The sequence below is a fragment of the Lipotes vexillifer genome, unplaced genomic scaffold, assembly GCF_000442215.2.
Source record: "Lipotes vexillifer unplaced genomic scaffold, Lipotes_vexillifer_v1.1 scaffold1824, whole genome shotgun sequence".
In the NCBI taxonomy this organism is placed as follows: domain Eukaryota; kingdom Metazoa; phylum Chordata; class Mammalia; order Artiodactyla; family Lipotidae; genus Lipotes; species Lipotes vexillifer.
This window is the reverse complement of record NW_006789288.1, coordinates 237347-257759: the sequence shown is the minus strand read 5'-3', so window position 1 is coordinate 257759 and position 20413 is coordinate 237347. Positions and strand designations below refer to the sequence as shown.

At 40.3% G+C, this 20413-nt stretch overlaps 2 protein-coding genes across 2 annotated transcripts in view; both read right to left on the bottom strand.

The window, feature by feature from the left end:
- BDH2 (3-hydroxybutyrate dehydrogenase 2) overlaps positions 1-2247 on the bottom strand; it is a 22902-nt gene extending 20655 nt beyond the window's left edge. The window contains exon 1 of the mRNA XM_007462456.1: positions 2189-2247. The gene's annotated coding sequence lies outside the window, so the exon portion shown is untranslated. The remainder of the gene's footprint in view (positions 1-2188) is intronic.
- A 4989-nt stretch (positions 2248-7236) lies between these two features.
- The window catches only part of CENPE (centromere protein E), a 73366-nt gene continuing 60189 nt past the window's right edge, over positions 7237-20413 (bottom strand). Inside the window, 5 exon segments of the mRNA XM_007462455.1 lie at positions 7237-7331; positions 10055-10341; positions 11979-12162; positions 14088-14185; positions 15685-15797. Coding sequence (XP_007462517.1) covers positions 7237-7331; positions 10055-10341; positions 11979-12162; positions 14088-14185; positions 15685-15797 — 777 coding nt within the window.

Genomic DNA, 20413 nt, shown 5'->3' with positions numbered 1-20413 from the left:
AAACTTGGCTTTCTGCTGAACCCAATGCGCACTCACCGGGATTTCAAGCCTCCACCCTTTGTGCAAGCTCTCCTTTCTGGGGGCTAGTCACTCCTGTGGGCAATGGGCAATGAGGCTTTTAAGAGCATGACATGATCAGATGTGTATTCTAGAAAGCTCACAGTGGAGAACAGACCTGGGGAGGGAGTGAGCAGGCGAGAGCAGGGGGTTTCCTTCGGAGGTGGCGGCAGTGGTGCAGAGACGGTGGAGAAACAGCAGGGACGGAGAGCAGGGGTGGATGAGGGAAGTGTTTAAGAGTTGACATAGGGCCTGGTCACCAGTGCACAGACTTCAAAGAGATTACGTGGCTTGCCCAGTGTTTCACGGCTATGAATTCAAACCCAGGCCTCCTGATTGCGGGTCCAAGAGAAGACCTCATGGTTCTAAATTCCCACGCAGCGCCAGGGGCCTGCGGGTCTGCGGAACAGGTGCCCGGTAACTGACCACGAGGCCGGCGCTGTGCTCTGAAACCCATCGGTGAGTTTGTGCAGAGGCCACCTCTCCCTGGCCTTTCCCAGCCGATGCCTGAGTGCGGCACGAACGCTAAGGCAGGCCCACTTCTGGGACACATCGAGCTCCTCCCGCCGGCCTCGCGGACCCTCCCGCGCCGTGAAGGATGCGCCCACACCGCCCAGCCCAGTGTCCCTGCTCCCTCCCTTGCAGGCAGACTTCCGTCGTGGTCTGCTGGCTCTCCCAGCCTTACCTAGTTCCCCACTCATTTTCTCTCGCACCAGCATTTCCCCTAATAGACCCCGTGCGTGTTACGAACTCTCGGAGTCAGCTTCTCAGAGGGCTAGACTAACAGCGCGCTTTTATAAGAGCTGACTCCAGGGACTAGCTTACGGCTTCACTGATGGTCTCTGATTGATGGAGAGCTGGGCTTTTACAATGCCTGACCTAGTCTGATGCAATGAATTTTCAGCTTTTATTTTTCTTCTTACATGAGTGATATGTTTTTACTTAAAACATGGTTAAGGGTCGAAACTCCAATAATCTTTACCCTCCCCCAATCTCGAGCATGATGTATTAAACAGCTGCTATTTTACACCACTGGCATTAGTGACTTCTGGGTCATGGGACTGTGAAGGCACATTGCAAATATTTCCCTAGGAGGCTTTGACACCCACAGAAGCACTTACTAAACAACTGCTGAAGCACAGGGCAGCCGTTTTGTTCACTATGAAAACCTCCCCCGAGCTGTCCTCCCTATTTTCTGGGACCAGATTTTCGAACCAAAGCCTTACTACTAGATATAACTGCACTATTATATTGAAACGGATTTGTTTGGAAAAATGAGTGCAAACGGGCTGAAATGGTGAAATGAGGCAACTTTCAATAAATCCAACGTGAAAACCAGACATGATGGATTTCTTACTCTAAATATTGGAATCAAAGTGTTAAATTTTTTTTGCCGCGCCGTAGGCCTTATGTGCTCTTATTTCCGCCACCAGGGATTGAACCCGGGCCCCAGCAGTGAAAGCACCAAGTCCTAACCACTGGACCACCAGGGAATTCCCTCAAAGTGTTAATTTTTGATTAGCAGAGACACAGAGCATTTTCAGGAACTCTTTCTTCATAAGCCAGGAAAACAATGTCCACTTTGACACTGTAAAATCCTCTCCTTTGGCTATTTTGAAAAACCTACCGGAGTTTCAAACTTGTTAAAAACCCATCCGTATCCTGAACTAAACTGCTAAGTTTAATCCTGAAAAAAGGTAATGTGCAAAACTAACATCTGAAAAGAAAACCTCTCCTTTTCCCTGGCCAAAGTTTCATTTAAAATACACTGGGAGGGCTTCCCTGGTGGCGCAGTGGTTAAGAATCCGCCTGCCAATAAAGAGGACACGGGTTCGAGCCCTGGTCCAGTAAGACCCCACATACCGCGGAGCAACTAAGCCCGTGTGCCACAACTAATTAGCCTGTGCTCTAGAGCCCACGCGCCACCGCTACTGAAGCCCGCGCGCCTAGAGCCCGTGCTCCGCACCGAGAGGCCACCGCAATGAGAAGCCCGCGCACCGCAACGAAGAGCAGCCCCCGCTGGCTGCAACTAGAGAAAGCCCGCGGGCAGCAACGAAGACCCAACGCAGCCAAAATAAATAAATTAATAAATAAATCTATTTCAAAAATAAAATCTATTGGGAAACCTTACTTTACAGCAGCAAGTTGATGGCGTCCTCGAGATCACAGCGCGGGCAACAAACTTAAGACCTTTGTGCAAAATCAGGTCAGGTGCCTAATGCATGTTGGGATTTGTAGTTCAGGTTCCTCCAGTTTTTAGAAAATAATTCGCACATTCACATACTTTATATGTAATGTGCTGCCATCTAGTGGAGCTCAGGTAGAACTGTTAACTCCAATTACGTAGAAGGTGAAAAGTAGAAAAGCATCTTACTTAGAATGTTGAAATCATTTCCTTCACTAATTTAACCTAAGTCCTTCTCTCTTTTTTTTTCCCCCCCCGGTACGCGGGCCTCTCACTGTCGTGGCCTCTCTCGTTGCGGAGCACAGGCTCCGGACGCGCAGGCTCAGCGGCCATGGCTTACGAGCCCAGCCGCTCCGCGGCATGTGGGGCTCTTCCCAGACCGGGCCACGAACCCGTGTTCCCTGCATCGGCAGGCGGATTCTCAACCACTGCGCCACCAGGGAAGCCCCCCTTCTCTTTTTCTTGATCTTAGAGGAAAAGCTTTCAGCTTTTCACTGTTGGTACGCGGGCCTCTCACTGCTGTGGCCTCTCCCGTTGCGGAGCACAGACTCCGGACGCGCAGGCTCAGCGGCCATGGCTCACGGGCCCAGCCGCTCCGCGGCATGTGGGATCTTCCCGGACCGGGGCACCAACCCGTGTCCCCTGCATCGGCAGGCGGACTCTCAACCACTGCGCCACCAGGGAAGCCCTCCCCCTTCTCTTTTATTAGCACCTACTATGTGCTGTCTGGGAGCACTCAAAGATTGAATGAGTCAGGAATTGCATGTGGAAGTTAGCAACAAAATAGAAGGAATGCAGGTCACTGAAGATACTGGAGCCTTCCTTCCTGGACCCTGACCTAGATAGTTCAGAGGGAGGGACATAAAAATTCTCTTGTGCTTTTTAAGGTATAAGTACAGCTATTTTGGCACACGCAGTCTATTCTAACACTAATATATACTTAGTGGCAGAATGCAGGCATCCTGAGTATACTGAGGGGGTTGAGTCTGGGGAACTTCAAAGTGCATTGTTGGGTAAGAGCAAAAAATCAGGTTTGGCTGAAGAGAACAGAAATATCCGATCAAAAAGAATGGACTAGATCCTGTGAGCCCTCTCTAGAGGCTTAGTAACTCATCACTTTATCAGGTGTGTAACTGAGCCGAGACTGTTTAGGCTATTTTGTGCATGTGCTATTTAAGTAGGGCTCACTCAACACCCACCCGACTTCCCCTGCCTTTTACTTTATAAAGGCTGGAAAACAACTATCAAATTCCTAGCCTTCTTTGCTACTAGAGCTGGCCAACGAAACATAGGCTGCAATCTCTGAGGACTTCCTTCTTGGATAAAAAGATGATGCCTCTCTGAAAGGCTTTTGACTTTTGCTCCTTCCCTTCTTTGCTCCTGGAATGCATCTATGATGCATAGGGACATGGCAGCCATGTTGTGACTTGGTGTGAGGTCAGACGCATAAAGACAGCAGGGTGAGAGAAGGGACCTGGTTCCTTGAAGACAGCCTCAAGACAACAGCCCTAGACTGACTCCTCTGGATTTCTTATGTGAGGAAAATAAACTTCTTTCAACCACTTTTTTGCTCTTGGAGCTAAGTGTATTTATAATAGTCACAGTGGCTCAGAACAAAGACTGTGAAGTCAGAAGGATAAAGGTAAGTCCCACGTCTTTCCCTCACTAGCTAAGTCACTTAACTATAAATCTCAGTTTTCTCATCTTTAAAATAGTCATAGCACTTACCTCAGGGATGTTGTGAGGAAAGACTCGGCATGTAAAACCATCAGTACAATATGTTACACTTGTACTTAATGATTATTATAAATTCAGTTATAATGGATAGCAAACATTGCCCTTTAAAAATTAAAAAAAAAAAACCCAAAAGTACCTTTTGGTGCCTAGACCAATGAGTTCATAGTAGATGGTCTTTTAATATTTGCTGAATATGAATGGTAGGCTCTCAGTAATAATTCTGCCAGGCTCAAGAACATGTTTCTTATGAACAGTAAATATATTTTGTCTTCTCTGGTCCTAATTTTGCTTTTCAGATCATTTTAGTATTGTCTGACCAGATTACTGCTTTTTAACCTTCTTGTAAGTTTCCACTGCTGATTTTCACTACCATTCCTTCACAAACACTCATCACAATATTGAAACTCAGATCATTAGAGGTTAGCAACTTTCCAACATTGATGGAGGAACAGAAGAGCCAGCTCTCTTTCCCCGACAGACACCGACTTAACAACCATATATGGACCGAAATACTTTTGTGAGAACTTCAGAAGCCCATTAAGAAACTGCAGTACGCTGGGTGAGGGCAAAGCTGAGAACAGCCACACTGAAGCGGGTGATAAGAGCCGGTTTTTACCCGCTACTACCCCTCTCCCAGGCTAGCACAGCTTAGCCCCTGGCTCAGTTTCCCCATCGTGGGGACTAGGGGGAAAGAGGAGAGTGGAAGATTCACCCAAAGTTCCAGCTTTCTGAGGGCTGCTTGAGTGACTGGTCACGCTCCCCTACCTGGAGTGCTGATGGAACCGGCATGGTTTGGCACCAGAGAGCCTGCTATGCCATCAGAGGCTGGTGTGGCTCTGCACAATCAGGACAACGTGCCCAGCTCGAAGCTTCATCCTTGAGAGGGAGGAAGATGGGTAGAGTGTGTGTCTGGTGTTCCAGCTTCTTGGATGGCTGCACAAGTGACTGGTTTGTGTTTCGCCTGACTTGGGGTGCTGATGTACTTTGGCTGCCTGGGGGCCAACGAGAAGAATGGGCAGTGGGGTGGCTTCCTGCTGTAGCAACAAAGAACCTGCAGTACTGCAGACAGACACCAGAAGGAGGAAGAGGTTATGAGCTCCTGAAAAAGGCGCTGGCAACCCTCTCGAGTTGGCAAATCACACACACAAGCCCAGAGAAGTTGCAATCCCACCAAAAGGTTGATTCAGAGGACCCCAGCATCTATAAATGAGCTCATTGATGGTGCTCCCCTGTACGAAGCTAGAAGAGGTGGCTGTTTTTTCAAATGCATAAACCCAGCAAAAAGTCAGAAGGCACACAAAGAAACAACATAAATCCCCAGAAACCAACTCCAAAGAAATGGCAATCTAAGAATTACCTATCAAATAATTAAAAATAATAGTTTTAAACAAGCTCAATGATCTACAAGAGAATGCAGACAACTAAATGAAATCAGGAAAATGATGCACGAGCAAAATGAAAATAGTAACAAATAAATAGAAACTATAAAAAAGAACCAAACAAATTCTGGCACTGAAGAATATAATAACCAAATTGAAAAATTCACTAGAGGGGTTCAACAGCAGACTTGATCAAGCAGAAGAATCAACAAAGTGGAAGACAGGTCATTTGAAATTATCCAGTCAGAGAAGCAAAAAGAAAGAAAAAAGTGAAGGGAGCCTAAGGTACTTATGGGACACTAGCAAGTAGACCAGAAGAAGAGAGACGGGGACGAAGAGCTGATTTGAGGAAATCAATAATGGCCCCAAATTTCCCAAATCCAGGGAAGGAAATGGACATCCAAATTCAGAGTTAAGCAACATTCTGCTAGACTGGAAACCTGATGACTGATTATATTTTTAATGGCCTTTAAACTAGTTTTATTATTCAGGTGAACGTACCTACGAGACGTCGTAAAGAATCAAACCTGCAGTGCTGTTATAGTGCTCTGTTTGGGTAAAAGGGCGAAAAGGAGAAACAGGCCCAGGGGAGAAGATTATAGGAGGGGACACTTTCCCCTCAGCCCTATTGAATCCCTGTGACAGTAAGTTAGATAAGAGAAAATATCCAATCCAGACCTTAGAATGATGGCTATGATGCAATTCATAATCTCTTCCTTTGAATAAATATTCTTACCAAAGAGCCAAGACTGCCTTGAAATCACTAACTCTGTTCTGAACCTTAAGCATCTTGCTGTTCTATGTGGTTTTTCAAAGTTATATGCTATAAAATATCAAATACTCTCTAAAACGTAGTGCATAACCTCTTGTAGGGTCAGAGACCCCTTTGGGAGTATGATAAAAGCAAGTATGGACCTTAGTACCCTAGACAAATGAATCCACACACAAAAGTTAACATTAAATTTCAGAGGTTTTACAGCCTACATGAAGTCCACCTTAGAATGCCTTACGTATCTGTGGGGACCCAGGTTGAGAAAACTTTGATGGAAACTCTGGTTGCTGTTTCCCCATGTCTAAAGTGAAAGGGTAAAATAAATCTATGTGGTTCTTCCAGTTGGGAATAAATGTGCAATCGAGTATAAAGTCTAATAACAAACCAACCAATTTAGAGTGCTTGCATAAGGAGTGGGGTGGTTGGTAAAACACTGAAAAGTGAGAAACAACTTTTGTACCTTATCACAGCAAAAGGAAGATTAAAACTAGAAAATGAAGAGGTCGTATCACTTGCTATTCCTTAACAACCTAAGTGTGGAATGCATGTGTGTATTTTTAGAGCAAAATTCTGAAAGTCAACAAACAAGAAGAGAAGAGAGCCAAATATACCCTGAGTACCCCACCGAGAAACCATCAGTTAATATTACATGGTGCTGTCATTCAGAACTAAGCAAACGTTTATTGAATGTTCAAGGTACTAAAAAGGGAGTCTGTAATTTTAATTAAATGATGTTTCATATTAATTTATGAATCATGCTTTGGAATTCTCTAAGTCACATGTGGATAACTTTACATTAATGAAACAGTATACATTTTATGTATTCGTGGAAAGAGTGGAAATTTCCTTCAATAACTTTATTCTTTACAAAACATATAAATAAATAAAACTATTCGACTTCTAAAGGATTACCACATTCAAGAAGAAGGTATTGCTATCACCATTCTAAATAACGGGAATGAATCCCGTTCCTTCACCTTCCAATTCTACCGGCAAAGTGAAAACTGAACTGAAATTAAGTTGGACTGTGACATCATTGCCAGGGATAAACGCAGGCATTTCCAAACATGGAACGCTGGGCCCCCAGAAAAGTGACAGAGAGTAATCTACTGAGTCTTGCACTCAGGGACATCTTTTCCAGAGGAGGCATGCCAAGGACCTGGCTGGGGATCCACAGTCTCCGCTCCAGCAATTTGTTCTTCTGAGAGGGGAAAAAAAAAAAAAAAAAAATCAACAACAAAAGTAATCTTAGTAAAAACATACACAAATCCCAAATACAACTAAAGTGAAAAGGATGTTTGGAGTAGAGATGTAAGAAGAGTGGAACACAGCACTTAAACATGGTTCATTATTTTGTTTGTTAAAAAACTGTATTTCACTTCAGCAGAATTGAAGTTTTTTTTTTTTTAATAGAACTTTATTGGAGTATGATTGCTTCACAACAGTGTGTTAGTTTCAGAGTTGAAGTTTATTCCCCATTTTCTCATAAGATGAATTGTTAGAAAAACCATATTGTACATAAAACCAAGGAGTAATAAAGTCTTATTTGGAATTCATCAATTTGAGATTCAAAGTGAACCAAACACAGATTAACTCAGTTAGATTTTCTTTTGTCCTATTTTTAGGGGGGGAAAAAAATGGTGAGCTGTACAAATACTATGTATTTTAGAGAATATTTAGCCATCTTTAATGAGTTTTCTTTGAGCCTTTAAAAAGCACTTCAACTGCATCTATTTGTTTATAAACAATATTTATTTTCAAATTATTATATTCATGCAAGTAAATCTAGAATAACTGGTCTTGGAAACTATCTTAGGTGTTGAGATAATATAAATTTCCTTTTATAATTAAAATTTTTTTAGACTGATACTTTACTAATTCAAGCTGAGACTATGTCCTTTAATTCTGAATTGGTCAGTTTTTGATTTATATATCCCTCCAGACTACTCTTTTATTTTACTTCAAAATGGTACCAGAGAGATCCATGTATTGAATAAAAAAACTTAAGCACTTTTATTTGAGGTTGGATTACTTCATATTATGCATGTGCCTTTGGCACTGTCAGATAAAAATCAACAGGTGATTATAAAACTTTATCAGTGTTTGAATAGACCCTTCTAAAATGGTGTGTGTGTGTGTGTGTGTGTGTGTACAGCAAAAGTTCCACAGAAGTGTTAGCTAATGGAAGGTCCTCAAATGTTTGTTACATACTAATCAATGAAGTGAATAGTTCAAAATTTTTTCCAAATTGGGTTGTTCCTTCCTATATCTCTAACAGCACTGTCAGAGTGCTGACGTGATCCAATTTTGCCGTGTAGTTGACGAGAACGGACTGATTCCTTCTTTGTCACAAAGTGGAGTTCTCATAAACCCGGGTAACCTTTGCTCAGAGCTTTACATGATCTCTGGCAGCGGCCTCTCTTAATGTACAGCTTTGTTGCTTTAGGTTTCTACAAGTGCATAAAAGGGTATTTCTGAGAGGCAGATACACTGTCACAAAGGGCTGTGGCCATACACACGTGGGCACATGATAAATGCTATGTGGTGACAAAGACTGAGAAACGCCATACTACAGAGCTTCTCCGGACATGTTCCCCACCTCTGTGTATAGCACCTCTGCAGAGCTGGGAGCGATCCCCGACTCCACCCCAGTCCATCCGATCAGGCACCTAGCACTGCTCATTTTGCCCCCAAATCTCTCCCATCTGTCCACGTCTCTCCATCTCCATTGCACCTGCCCAGGTTCATGCTGTCACCCTTGCCCAGGCAACTGTCAAACTCTTGCTCCTATGATTTGTTGGTTACCTAACATTTGAGGTAATGTTTTCAAAATTTACAAGTCAACACGTCCCCCCTGCTATTGTTTAAAGTCTTCCAACGGCTTCCTCTATATGGCTACAGGATCAAGTTTAAATTCCTTTACACTATCTACAAAGTCCTGCATGTCTGGCTCTGAGCTCTCTCTTTGGCTTCACTGACTACATCCACAGAAGCCTGTGCTCCTTGTGCTCTGGCCACAGCATATTTCTTTCAATCCTTCCCCTGACTGTGGTCCCTCCTACCGCGAGGGCAGCTGTCACTGTCCCATCTGCCTAAAACGCTTTTCCCTCCCCTCTTTGTTAAGCTAACTCACATTAACCTCCTAGATCTCAGTTCCCTTTTTCAAGGAAGATTTCTGTAATATTTAAAAAACAACAACCTATTATAAGTCTCATAGCCTTTTGCACTCTAGAATTTTACTTTTTTTTGTCACTTGATTACTATCTATACCTGTTAGACTGTAAGCTCTAAGAGGGCAGGGACCATATCTGGTTTTGCTTATTAATGTACCATTAGGGTCTAACATGTGACACAGAGTTGAAATAAAAAAATTCTGATCGATTAAATGAATAAGTAAATGATACAAGTCTATGATCTGGCTTGTGTAAAATGAATATAATACTATTGGAAATACTGGCCCATTGAATTGATAAGAAAGTCTTTTTCAGTAAAACTGGTTTTGTTTATAAGGTAGTATCTTTATGGCCTTGGGAGAGTTGCTTGTCCATTCCAGGGAAAAGCTGAGGGTTTAAGAGGCAAACTTCACTTGGGGTTGTTTTCTCGCATTTCTAAAGAAAAAATATCTTATTTTCAGATTTGATTTGCTAAGCAATGACTCACAAGTAGAATTTTTACGTACCAAAGGAAAGAAAAAAAAAAAGGCTTCACTTGGGGTAAAAAGTGACTACTGCACTTCAGAGCTGTGCTTTGGAGAAACTTTCTCCCACAGAAACAGCAATGAAGTCTGTGCACTGTGAGCCTGATCAACGCCATCCTCTCTTGTCTACACTTGCCCTGTGGGGATCACACATTAAAGAGAGGTTCCAACCGTTATCCGCCCCCCCATCCCCGCCCCATTTCCAAGCAACCAGTATATTTACCTACCTGGGCAAAGGCCTAAACTTGAGTTATCAAAATAGTGAACTGGAGAAGGTACTGGCAAAGAGTGTGATCGGCTATCAAAAAACCAAGATTTTGGCGATTCCTTTGGCACAGGATCTTGTAAATTCCTTTCCTTGCACTGAGATGACATATGTTGTCTCTTTTTAGAGGCTGTTCCAGTCACTTTAGGAGACTTTGGAGAATTCTCACAAGTTACTTCTTTGTGAGTCTCTCTTTTAAGGGTTCTCTCCTTCCACGTTTTGACCTCATTGGAAAGATGATGATTATTGCTTAAATGTGAGGGGTCAGGGCAGGGCGGGTGGGTGGAGGTGGAGAAAAAAGGAGACCATAAGACTGCAATTCCTGCAACGTACTCACGTTTAAGTTAAAAAAAAAAAAAACTGCTTTAAATTGTGGTAAAATATACATAACCTGTAATTTACTATTTAATCATATTTATAGTTAAGTTTCAACCTAATGCTTCCTGTTTGGACCGTTTCCACAGTTCAGAAAATGAAATGAGGTCAGTATAATTTAAGTAATTGTAATAAACCTCCGTAATCACGGAGTTTTGAAAAGAAAGCTCAGAGCATGACATCAGGTTTTTAAACAAATCTGTGATATCATCCAGAGGTTTATCTGTTGATAATCTGTGGCCATAATTCGATAAATCAGTCTGGGTAGATGATTCTAATGTACCTTTGTTATTTTAAAAGAAATAATTCATGGTGCTTTTCTGGGTTAGTTACGGTCTTGCTTCTCATAGGAAATGCCACCAGCATTTATCCAGTTTCTCCAGAGAGAACCCTGGGCAGCCATCCTAGGGGCCCTTCTCTCCTTTACGTGAGCCAAGTCTGTTGATACAACCTCATACTTACTTCTCAAATTCATTTCCTTATTTTTATCTGCATTGGCACCATTCCAGTCCATGCCAAAATTATCTTTTGCTTGGACAACAATAAACAGATTCCTAAATTGGGGCCTCCTATACTGTGATGCTATCTGATCTCAGCAGACCTTGGCTTAAAATCCTCCAGTGGAGTTAATCCTTCCATTACATTTTAGGATACCACCCAAATGTCCTCCCAATGACCTTTGGGGCCTATGTAACCTGGACCAGTTACCTCTGGCATCTTATCTTGCACCTCACTGTCTCAGTCTCTATGCCCTGGCCACAGTGGATGTGTTTCAGTTCCACCAGCTGGTCACCCTTCCTGACTCAAAGCCTGTGCACATGCTGTTCCCTCAGCCTAGAAGGCTTACCCACCTCTCCTTTCACCTGGCCTAATTTCTACTCATTTTTCACATCCAGTCTTAAACATCAGTCTCTTGATCACCACCCCTCCCCATACCTAGATAAGGTTTGATCCCTCTGTGATATACCCTTTCATAATGTCCTATTTTTTGTTGTTGCTGTTTGCTTGATAGCACTCATTACAAAGGATTAGTGATTTGTGGAATTATTTGTTTAATGCCTATTTTTTTCCTCATCTCATTGGTAGAGGTTAGCACAAGATTCTAGTCATTGGTAGAAGCCAAATAATTAAATTTGTCAGAACTGTTTTTAAAGTAAAACTAAGTAGGCTACGATAATGGACCTAAGGGGTTCCTCCTTGAGTAAGAGCCTCATTGACTTGGGTATATGGACTTGTGGTATATTTAAGCTGTTCCCTCAAAGATCCTTCTTTACTTCCTAGTTCTTGGCTTAGTTAAAAATAGGTCAGTTGACAGATAGCCAACATCTGGAATGGTGCTACCATATTCTTATGCCTTTTAAAAAAGACATATTTTATGAAACTTAAAAATTACTTTCTCCGTATGTGTGAAGGATTGCCAACTGCAAAAACTATTTATGTATGTGTCTATATCATCCTCCCCGACATGTAAGACGTAAGTATAATTTCTATATCGTGTGAGCAGATCTTACCTTAACAGCTCATTCTTTTGCTTTATTAGCTGTTCATTTTGCTGCTTTAACTTGGAAACTTCCTTTTCCAGCCGTATATACTCACTCTTCAGGATAAGAGCTTTTGTGCTTTGTACAATGCCACTGCCACCTCCACAGGTGAAGGGTTTATTTGAAGGCTGAGGATCAGCATGTTCTGATACCACTGTGGGAGGCAAAAATACAGACAGGCGATAATTTTAGTAGTTCCAAATAAAGAAATAAAGAAAACATTATGAAAGGTAGTAAGTCACTATAAAAACCAATACACCACCATCTCCCTGGAAGTCATCCTTGCCCACCTCCTTCTCCCTTAACCTCACACGGCTATTTGGTCATCAATTCTAAACAGCTCTCGAATCCTCCTGCTTCTCTCCACCCACCAATTCCACTCTCATAATCCTGCTGAGATCGTTCACCATCACTGTAGTAGTAACAATCCTTCCCAGAGCTGTCCTCCATTGATCTATCCTTCTATAGCAGTAGAATCACCTGGCGGGTTTCTTCCTACAGTGTGTGTGGGGTCCACCCCTGTCATTCAGTGCATCACAAGTATTCAACACATACCTGTTCACAAGATAAACCTTAGAATGATATTAGAGCATATATTATTACGTATTCTACACTGTGTGTGTAAAAGTAACGTAAGGAACTGTTCTGTAAATTTTAGATAAAACTGCATACAAGTGTGAGGTGCTTATGAAATAGAATAATCCACTGGGTCACTGACGATTTATAAGAGGGGGGTAAGGTGTGTGTGGGGAAGATACTCAATGTCCATTTCCTTTTGAATTATTCTGAATTCAGGGACAATATGTACCTGAAAGTCACTTACAAATCAAGAGTAGTTATCCTGACCCTTCTGTAACAACAAGGAATCCTCAGTTCTACTTTTATCCCTTGAAGTTTTCCAGATAGGAGCTGTGATCATCTTTAACACTATCTCTAATTCTTCTTTTTAAATGAGTGGACAATAATGCACACAAATATCATCTTACACTTGCTTGACCTTTAGAATTTTCAGTGTGCTTTGCACACACAACTTTTAGTTTGATCCTTATTATATACATTGCCTTCAGGATTTCACACAGCCCTTAAGTGAGGGCAATCAGTTCGGAGGCCTGTCCCTGACTGCTAGTTCAATGCTTGTCTTACTATACAAAGCTGCCCCAAGTACTGTTCAGCATTTTCTCTTTTCAAATGAAACATAAGAGATAGAAATACAGAAAAAGGTATAGTTTGAGAGATATATATGCAGAAATTTGATCATTAAACTTGAAGACTGTTCCTAAGATAAATTTCAAAAAGTTTGCAAGTATGCATCAACTCTATATTTTCAGTATCAAGAACAAGTAGGATAATATTTAGTTATTTTTACTGTGAACTGATAATATTTTTACTGTGCACATGGTTACAATCTATTAAGACATGTGCTTGTATTTTTATTGGGAAGTGTCCTTCTACCCTGATAGTTAAGTCATTCTTTTACAGTGCTAAAGATATTTTCACCAATAGGTAAAGATCTGATTATGCAAAAGTAAAATTTGTATGTTCTAAAAATCTATAATGGATAGACAGTTAAGATTACAGTAACCTAAGGAGATGTCACAGGATAAATATGAGCCCAATGAATTCATTTTAAAAACAGTTTTTTCTTGGGGCTTCCTTGGTGGCAAGAATCCGCCTGCCAATGCAGGGGACACGGGTTCGAGACCTGGTCTGGGAAGATCCCACATGCCGCGGAGCAACTAAGCCTGTGCACCACAACTACTGAGCCTGCGCTCTAGAGCCTGTGAGCCACAGCTACTGAGCCCACGTGCCACAACTACTGAAGCCCGTGAGCCTAGAGCCTGTGCTCCACAACAAGAGAAACCACCGCAATGAGTAGCCCGCGCACTGCAACCAGAGAAAAACCTGCATGCAGCAACAAAGACCCAACGCAGCCAAAAAACTAAAAAAATAAAAAGTTCTAAATCAGTGATTAACTTAGCTTTATTTTTGACTATCATACCTGTAATAGCAGTCTTCAAAATATGTAAGTGTATTGAAGCAAAATGCAAAGATCGGGAAATATCAGCATTTTCTACTTACTTGAGGTATCTTGGGCCTGTTGATTTCTTCTAAGATTTTCTCTCAATAGCCTTATAACTTCTTTTTGATATTCCACAGTGGCTTTTGTCGAAGTGATTCTATTAAGAAAAACAGAAATATGTAAAAGCCCAGAAACTAATTTTTTTTTTTTTTTTTTAAGAAGATGTTGGGGGTAGGAGTTTATTTATTTATTTATTTATGCTGTGTTGGGTCTTCGTTTCTGAGAAACTAATTTTTAATGAAGGAATAAACACAACTGCTGTCAAGAATTTTCTAATGAGACACATCACATAAACACAATATCCTGGTAGCAGCAGATGAGCCCTCATGACACCCTCCTGGTATCATGCACCTCACAGCTATAATACCACCATATTGGAAGTATTCTGCTTGGTTGCAGCAGCAATTTTTTTAACATTGAGAAATCAATTCTTTTAAAATTTCTGGAAGCCCAATAGCTATTAACCGGATATTGTGTAAAATTATATCTGGGGGCACCATAAAATAAATAATTGGTCTGTTACCATGAGGTCCTAGAAATACCTTGAAGGTACAACAATTACCAGAGCATGAAAGCGAAAAGCAGCTTCCTTTCTACATTGTCAGGAAAGCAAACCCTGGCTGCAGCTCTGGTCTAAGGTGATACATACAGTCAAAGGTCAAATTCTACTCATTGTTCCCTGGTAGAGACATTTTGTGAACTGTTTGCTTAAGCATTAATCAGCAATGATAAATCAGCAATGACACTCTGCTTTTCTTAGAGGCTGACAGTATCTGCTGATTCGATTCTATAAGTAAAATTGCTTTTTATAATGAAGATCTTAATAGACCCAAGTTTCACTTCTTATCACCGGAAGCCTGGTTAGAACGAATGAAGATTCAGAGTGCTACATTTTAGGCAAAATTAGATATCATCATTAAATATTTATTAAAGATTTACAGGAAGAATTCAAAGTGTTAGGAGCCAGAAGGGATCTTAAGAAATCCTTTAATATAAACCTATCCTTTTATTGATTATGAATGTGAGGCCCAGAGAGATTAAACAGCTTGTGTAAGGTGATATATTCATTAGAGGCAACATATTTCTAATTTAGACACTGGCTAATGTTCTTTTGATTATGCTATACCACAAAGAACTTGAGGCACGCTATTATGTATATAGTACTGTATATAAGTAAATCAATAAAAAGAGGATATGCTCTTGGGCATTAGGTATAATTTAAAAGGAAATACAACTTTTTCATAAAAATACAATGGGAAGAACAAATAAAATTAAAAGAACCAACAGAGACCTTAGTCAAACTGCTAAATACACCACAGGTTCTTAACATTTACTTTCAAGCATAAAACGGATATTTTAAAGCTAAATATGATTGAGCAAGAAGCATCCAAAGACATAGTGTGTTAGTAATCAGAATTGTGCTTATTTGAAAAACTTTGCATATGTAATGAGAATTTAATAGATTTAAAATCTGTGAATGTTTGTATTTATTTTTTTAAAAAGCAATCACAATATTTTCATATATTTAAAAAAGTTAACTAATGCAAAGAAAGTTATATAGTTTTAAAGTCATGTTCAATTAAGGCAAAGACATACTCCTTTTCAAAATCCTTGGCGTTTTTCATCTTCTCTAGGTCTATTTTCACCAGCTTTGTTTTGAGCTCTTCAATTTCTTCTTTATAGGGCTTAGCTCCTAAAGCAACTTTGTCCTAAATTTTTTAGAGAAAAGAAAAATGAAATAATTTTAGAGCAGCTCTGAAGAGTTGTTAACTGCACTGATCTGGTAGAAACATTTTAAAACAGCAATCTTCAAATATATAAGAAGCAGGGAAGGCACACATTTTAACACTGAAATGAATAACAAATAAATATATGATGTGAAGTATAACCTGAAGCTCTTGGAAGCTAATACCTACTTAGAGAACATATGACTTTTGTTCCTTAGAACAATTTTTTTCCCAATTTAAAAACAATCTACCTAAACAAATGAAACAAAGGTTGAAAACAATGAAATGGGCAGACGAAGGTTAATCAGGAAAATGAAAGAAAACGATGTCAGAACAGCAATATAAATATCAAACTGGAACTGAATTTAAGGCACATATATTATGTAGCATAGTTGAGGATATTTTGTAGTCAAAGATGGTTCAATCCAGTGATATATCTACTTTCTACTGAGAGGAAAAAAAATCCATATATAAATCTTTTTTTTTAATGAATAGATTTCATTTTCAAAGTAATTTTAGGCTTATGGAAAAACTGAGCAGAGTACACAGAGTTCCCATAAACTGTGCCCTCCCCCTGCCCCAACTCTCCTGTTATAACATATTAATGTGGTATATTTGTTACAAATGATGAGCCAATATTGATACATTACTATTAACTGAAGTTCATAGTTTACATCAGGGTTTACTGTTTGTATTGTATATTCTATGGGTTTTAACACTTGTATAATGACATGTGTTCATCATTACTCTATCATACAGAATAGTTTCACGGCCCTAAAAAGCCCCTGCCCTCCACCTATCCATCCTTCCCTCTCTCCCCTTAAACTGTTGGCAATTCCTGAACTTTTTACTGTTACCCTAGTTTTGCCTTTTCCAGAATGTCACATGGCTGGAATCATCCAGTATGTAGCCTTTTCGGATTGGTTTATTTTAATTAACAATATGCATTTAAGATTTCTCCACGTCTTTCTGTGGCTTGAGAGCTCACTTCTTATTACTGCTGAATAAATTGCTCTTTTTATTGCTGTACCACAGCCACGCAGTGGAATACTATTAGATATTGAATACAAAAATAAACCCATCTAAATAGGAACCCAGAGAGCTCTCTATTCCTCTAGGCTTTCCCACTCCAACCCCCATAAAAACATCTGTACACACACAATGACTAGCAAAGACTAAAAAGATGCAAAGCTTCTAAAAATGGCGGATGCTCAGCTTAAGGAAGTTGATGACTGGGTCAGATGAACCCACTGTTTGCTCAGTCAGAGCACCAGTTCAATACCCAGGCCTTCTGGACCAGACACTGATATCGGGGACTCCCTGGGCATGTGTCTGGCTGAAGTGGTGTCAGTTTCCCAAGAAACTGCCAAACTTTCCTCCAAAGTAGCTATACTATTTGCATTCTGCCATGATGACTGAGTATTCCTGTTGCTCTACAACCTCACCAGCATTAAGTGTTGTCAGTGTTTTGAATTTTGGCTGTTACGGTATTTTGAGATACCATAGGTGTGTAGTGTTATTCTTGTCATTTTGATTTTCAATTCTGTAATAACATGATGTTGAGCATCTTTTCTTATGTTTATTTGCCATGTGTCTGTCTTCTTTGGTGGGGTGTCTATTCAGATTCGTGGCCTGTTTTTTGTTTTGTTTTGTTTTGTTTTTGTTTTTGTTTTTGCAGTACGCGGGCCTCTCACTGTTGTGGCCTCTCCTGTTGCGGAGCACAGGCTCCGGACGCGCAGGCTCAGTGGCCATGACTCATGGGCCCAGCCGCTCCGCGGCATGTGGGATCTTCCCGGACCGAGGCACGAACCTGTGTCCCCTGCATCGGCAGGCGGACTCTCAACGACTGCATCACCAGGGAAGCCCTGTGGCCTGTTTTTTAATTGGGTTGTTTGTTCTCTTATTGTATTTAGTTTTAAGAGTTCTTTGTATATTCTGGATAACGGTCCTTTATCAGATATGTTTTGCAAACATTCTTCTCCCAATCTATGGTTTGCCTTTCACAGGGCAAATGTTTTCAGTGAAGTCCAACTTATCAATTTTTTCTTTCACGGATCGTGTTCTTGCTGTTGTGTCTAAAAAAGTCATCGCCAAACCCAAGGTCAGCGAGTTTTTCTCCTATGTCATCTTCTAGGAGTTTCCTAGTTCTGTGTTTTATATTTAGGTTTATGATCAATTGAGTTAATTTTTGTGAAAGGGGTAAGGTCTTGTCAAGCCTTGTTTTTTTGCTTGTGAATGTGCAATTGGTCCAGCACCATTAGTTGATGAGATTATCCTTTTCCACTGAACTACTGAATTGCCTTTGCTCTTCTGTCAAAGATCAGTTGACGATATTTGTGTGGGTCTATTTCTGTGCCCTCTATTCTATTCCATTGATCTATTTGTCTATATACTGTTTTAAAAGTTCAAAGAACTCCAAAAACAATTATCCATTTATGATATCAAAAATTTTTTAATGTATTCTATAAGTGCAGAAGTTACAGTAACTTTTTACCACAATATAATGAAATAAATTAGTCATATATAACACTGTTTAAAATAATTCTTATGTAAAAAAAAATCAAAATTGGAAATATTGCCTTAGAAATGAAAGACGATAAGAATTCCATATTTCAAACGTTTGGCATGTGATGGAAGCTGAACTCAAGACATACCAATCACCTTAAATAGTTTTTCTAATAAACTGAAAGTATAATTTTTAGTTAACATGATCTATTTATCATCTATATTTTAGATGGATTCTGTTAAGAAACTTTTCTTGTTCTACCAGAAAAAGAATTCCTTTGAGAGTATGAATTAAATTACATCAAATTTAGAAATTAATTTGGGAAAAACTGATGGATGTATAGTATTTAGGTTCCAAAAGAGGAAATGGCAAGTTTCAAATCTTAAACCACACTTTCTCCTACATTACTCTTTGAAGTTCTGTTGTTCCTTTCATATATGTGTTCCTCATCTTTTGTTTAGTCTTCAAACACTTTATTTTAGATTCTGTGGCCATTGTAAGATTTTTTTCCTATTGTGTAGGATGCCCATAAAGTTCTAGTGCAGTTTAAATTTTTAACAAATTCACTGCTATTTGACATAAACAATTTGTAAAGATACAACAGAGGAAAAATATAAAGATTTAAATGAAACTGTTAATGATTCATTTGTTCAAACTACTTTCTTCCACATGCCATTAATAAACCCTACATTACATTGGATAGGCATTTTCAAATAGTGGTAAATAGTTTTTTATTATGCCAACTCTTGAGTTACATGCAAAAGACTGTATTTTATAGAATATTTATATAATACACAGACACAAAATTTTCAAAAATTCAAACTGTACAAAGATTTTTATGGATACCCTGTATTTTGCTTTCTTTCCCCAAGGGTGCTGTACAAGACCCCCCAGACCCCGCTATATTATCTAAATGGTTACTTCTGGTATGCAGGAGAGATACGTGTCTCTCCCTAATATAGGTATCAATCTATACTGAATGTGAAGTTTGCTGCTCACTCCCTCTTTCTTTATGCCCTTTCTTCACTTATATGAGCAAATTAGAACCACTCTCTCTTGCCCCCCACCTCCCCCTTTCTCTTCTACTCACGCCTGCTCCATCTCAGTATCTTTTAGTTACTCCACAGCTCTTCTCCATATGTTCATGCTCCCATCTAGTCTCATGACTTTTATATGCTGACAATTCCCCAAACTTACACCTCAAGTATAGATCTCTCTCTCTCTCTCTCTCTCTCTCTCTCAGACTCACATATCCAACTGCCTAAGACATATCTCAGCTTGGGTGTCCCCAATAGGCATTTCAAATTCAACGTGCTCAAAACTGAACTCTGAGTCTGCTCCCATGTTTTCAAACTTGCTCTTCTGGCAGTCTTTTCTATCTCCATAAACGGCAAGTCCTTTTTCCAGTTGCTCAGGCCAAAAACTAGGGAAATCATCTCTGACTCCAAGAAATATGAGAGGAAGAGATGTGTGCCACTTCTGGGCTAGAGCCTTTGAGAGTAGAGATTTTAAGATATTTTAGCTTCTCCGTCTTGTCCCTTTCCTGTGAGCCCAAGCATGGACAGCTTACAACCTGGCTTTAACCACTAAGAGGAAAACAGCACCCAAGGGCGTGGCAGAGAAACAAGATGGGAGAAATGTGGGCCTCTGATTGATCATGTGGAATGAAGCCATCCCCCAACCTGGAATTCAGGCTTTTATATGAGTTAGAGAAATAACCTTCCACCTTATTTGAGCCATTGCATTTTTGGTTCCCTTTGCTGTAGCAGCTAGCATGTCACACTAATGCACCCTTCTGTATTCTATCTTCAAAGGGCAATTTCTAAAAAATTAAGTAAGACCATAATATCCTTTAGCCAAAATCCTCTGATGATTTCCCATCTCACCCAGAATAAAACCCAGAGTAAGTCTGCAAGACCCGTTATGAGTTGATTCTCTGCTACTTCTCACCTTATGTCCCACCACTATTCTCTTGCTCACTCTGCTCAGGAGACAATGGCTTTCTTGTGGTTTCTTAAACATGTCTAGACTGTTTCTGTGTTGGAGCCTTTGTGTTTGCTATTTCCTTTGCCTAGAAGGCCCTTTCCCTGAC